Source organism: Cupressus sempervirens, chromosome 11 (genome assembly GCF_028749045.1).
Source record: "Cupressus sempervirens isolate cs-2001-9-10 chromosome 11, ASM2874904v1, whole genome shotgun sequence".
Lineage (NCBI taxonomy): Eukaryota > Viridiplantae > Streptophyta > Pinopsida > Cupressales > Cupressaceae > Cupressus > Cupressus sempervirens.
In genome coordinates, this window is record NC_143128.1 from 710908654 (window position 1) to 710912826 (window position 4173).

At 36.6% G+C, this 4173-nt stretch overlaps 1 protein-coding gene across 1 annotated transcript; it reads left to right on the forward strand.

Annotated features, from left to right (window-relative positions):
- The first annotated feature begins 846 nt into the window (after nt 1-846).
- On the forward strand, nt 847-3863 carry LOC149531660 (uncharacterized). The gene is made up of 3 exons (XM_089809507.1): nt 847-1343; nt 2179-2610; nt 3106-3863. The coding sequence occupies exons 1-3, from the start codon at nt 1145-1147 to the stop codon at nt 3663-3665; spliced, it is 1191 nt and encodes a 396-aa protein (XP_089665633.1). The 5' UTR covers nt 847-1144; the 3' UTR covers nt 3666-3863.
- Nucleotides 3864-4173: the final 310 nt, after the last annotated feature.

The window sequence follows — 4173 nt, forward strand, 5'->3', positions numbered from 1 at the left end:
TGTTTTGGACAACTTGGCAAAAAGCATGCTGATGTGGCATCATAACGGTGCGTGGACTTGAAACCTTAGTTATAAGTAGACGACTCGTCAAGTAAGCTACTGTAAAAAACTAAGAGCAATTTGAGATTTTTATGTAGGATTTTGATAAGCATGAAGTTAGGGTGTTCAAGTACAGGGTCCTCTCCCCTAAGATCAAAGGTTATTCATTCCACTACTATTTTACACATGTTAAGATCAAATTCATCCTTCCATCATTTTTGCAAAACAGTCTTCGATCATAAATCATTCTCTATAATGCTTCTTAAACTCATTAATTGATAAATGAAAAATATCTTCCACAATATATAAAATTATAATACTAATATCAAATTCTAGCTCCAGCTCCAACTGGTATTTGTTTTTAAATGCCCTCGCCACCACAACATATGACAAAGATCCCACGTAAACAGACGGGGGCTATGGTAGTTAAGGTAGGTACTTTTTATTTCTATTCCTATTAATTCTATGTAAAATGAAATGGCAAAGAGTAATAAAGAGGTTGATAAATCGATAGAAACAGAAGGGAGGTACGTAGGTCACTTAAAGATCCGTGCGTGTACATGTGACGATGGCATCATTTGAAATAGTGCAATCCGGTGGGTCCTGAATTTGATGTACAAGCAGCCTGAATTTGGACCTCAAAAGATTATCATCGACTACCATATCAACACGCAAACAGATAAATACCACCCGTTTGCCCTCTCAGATCGTATCGTGTGAAATGAACAAAAGGGACGTGCCATCAGAAATTAGGGTTATGGTTAACTTAATCGATTACCTCCCACCCATTACAACACACCATGCATCTAACATTTCCCTTTAAACTGCCCAAACGGTTACCTATGTTTTGTCTGTTTGGAGAATTGTCCATGTTTTGAATAGAGCAGAAGCCAATATGACGGCCTTATCATTCGTGGCCTTAATTAACTGTTCAATTTACAGTAGTTGAGCACCTCTCCAAACATTCAATCCATGCACTGTTCTGGTCTTAGGCATATTATAGTACTAATCATTACTTGTAATCATATGAGTGCCTGAAAAGTTGCAACCCCACAGCTTGACAAAGATCACTACTACTGCAGAGAGTTTTAGTTGTTGGGAGAAAATGAATGAATCTGTACTTGAGAGCATCGAAAAGACAAGTAATGGTGATCATGGTGATGTGAAAGAAGAATGTTCTGGGTCAAAAATGAGCCCTAGGGGTCACTGGAGACCAGCTGAAGATGAGAAGCTTAGAGAGCTTGTTCTCCAATATGGCCCCCAAAACTGGAATTCTATTGCAGACAAACTCCATGGAAGATCAGGTACACTACTCACTCATTCCAATATGTCTTCTTTGATTCCTCCATACCCAATTGAAGAATATTTAGTCATTCAGACTAAATATGCAAAATGTTTCCATATCATATGATCAAAGATTAACTGATCATGATATCAGAGATGGGTAATGCGTTGCAATTGCCTTGATCAATGGAAATCTTAGAACAAAAAATATATATTAGTCTCATCTTATTCATAAAGAACATTAGTTAACTATATCATACAAATTTTATTTTTAGAGCTTGAGATTACATTCTTCCCATGCAAAGTGGAAGAAAATACTATTCCAACAATTATGTCCTCTTTTACAAAGTTTCAGTTTCCTAGATTCCGCAGATTCAATCACAGCAAGCAATGATATAAAACTGAATTTTATGTACCAACGTTTCAAGAAAACTTGCATTTCTTTCCTGTCAAAAAGTTATTAATGTTGAACAAACCTTGAATAAATAAAGGAGACTGTAAACTTTTGTCACTGGATTGAAAAATGATGTCTATGAATTACAGTTCATATGGAGGGTCAGTTAATACGCCAGTCTAAGACATTTTATTTGTTATTGGGGTGTTTTATCAACTCAACTATTAGTCCATCTTTAATTAGCACGTCATCCATCCAAATGTGGTGAAGTAACCAACTATAAGTTTGGCTCTGATGATTTTTCGTATGAATCAATTACAGCTCACTCTCCATTTTGCTATTGGGGTGCTCAACCATTAATTAAGCTAAACAGTGTAATCTCAGACATTTAAATGGGTTCACTTGATTATTAATCATTTCCTCAACTATTAAAATGCATCTCTAAGATGGTTCTTGTGCAGGGAAGAGTTGCAGATTACGATGGTTTAACCAGCTGGACCCACGAATAAACCGTCAACCGTTCACAGAAGAAGAAGAGGAGAGACTTTTGGCTGCACACAGATTACACGGCAATAAATGGGCCATGATAGCTCGCCTCTTTCCGGGAAGAACAGACAATGCTGTAAAGAATCACTGGCATGTCATCATGGCGAGAAAGCATAGAGAACGATCTCGAATCTATGGCAGGCGAAGATCATCCAATATACTCAAAAAGGCCGCTGCAACAGCAAGGAACTCAGTGGATCATCATCACCACATTGGACAAACTTCTCTCAACAAATATATAGGCGGATATTATAAAGCAAAACCATCTGACCTAATGTTTAGTCCACGTCTCAAAGCCCATTATAGCTTGAGACCCAAAGAGACAAGCTCAGAGATAAATGCACCAGGTACTGTTTGAACTAAACCATTTATAGCCATTTAATCTTATTAAATATCCACTCTCCATTTGAAATGTGAACTTTTGGTTTTGGATTTGATTGTATATATTTTTCTGACATCAATATTTTGGATCACATTCTATGATTCATATCAGGATAAGAGAATGCAAGAATGGTGAGATCTCACTATTCTTGCATTCTCTCAAAGTTTCCAATCACACTTTGTGATCCATTATCAGTATGAGAGAAAGCAAGAATAGTAAGATCTCACTATTCTTGCATTCTCTCAACATTTCCGATCACACTTTGTGATCCGTCATCAAGATGAGAGACACTATTCTTGCATTCTCTCATCCTGATGATGAGAGTGTTATGCAAAAGATTTATGCTAAAAAACACACACAATCAAATTCATAAACAAAAATTTGAGTTTATAGCCTTGTGAGCGATGATGATTAGACTTCTGACATATATTGATTCGGGTATTTCATAATTTTGTATCAGGTATTCAGACAATGGAAGGCATGGACTATAACAGCATAATCATGGGGAAATATGGGTTCGAGCCCAACATGAGAACACTTTTCTCTTTATCAGGATCAACACTTCCTACGGTACTCAATGGGTCTTTAACTTCCAAGGCGCAAGATTCAACTCAACGTGCCACGTCAAATTTCATTTCATGGCCACAACAATTTGTACCAAGTTCAGATACAAGACCAATCATGACTCAACATTTCAAATCACCACAATTTTATCACCATAATGGAGAGATCAGCCAGGGTCCAGCTGATGCTAAACAAGGGGCTAGAAATCATTCTCATGAGTCTAGTTGCACTACTTTCCAAAAAGCACAAATTCTGCCTAGCAATCGGCCTTTCAGTATAAAAACTAGTGCTTGCATGGAAAATCAAGGAACACATGAATTATCAATGTTTGCTTCCAATCTAAGGAGATTGGACGTTGAGCAGTCAAGCCCTAATTTCACAGGAGAGCGGGATGAAGAATGCAACAACACAACTAACATTCATTTCATAGATTTTTTAGGAGTGGGTAAATCTTAAATCAACTTCTAAACAGATGAGGAGCTGCACATATTGATACTAAACTAAGTTTATATCTCATTAACCGCCAATGTCAAGCATGGCATGGGAAAGTCAAACCCATGGAAAACAAATTTAAGCTGTGAATATTATCAACCAAACTCTATCCTTGTTATTTTTCTGTTGATGAATGACATGAAGTATCTGTATTTTGTGAAAGAGTATATATTCGAATTCTGCATGGTTTTCTTTTTCTTTAACTGATTTCCATCCCAATTAGGTGTGAGTCTGTGGCTTAGATTTTTAACCCCATTTTCTCTCCAAAAATTTTGTGCTAACCTCCATGCGGCTGATTTTTTCTGCATATTTGTATTCAAATTCAAGAGAAATCCATGACTTACTAACATTTCATAATGTGTGTTTCAAGCTTTCAATTTTATTTGTTTAGATCATAACAGCAACGGCTGCAGTCATTCGAAATAGAAACGACTCTTTTTATGACCATTATTGGCGATAATTGCAATGACTC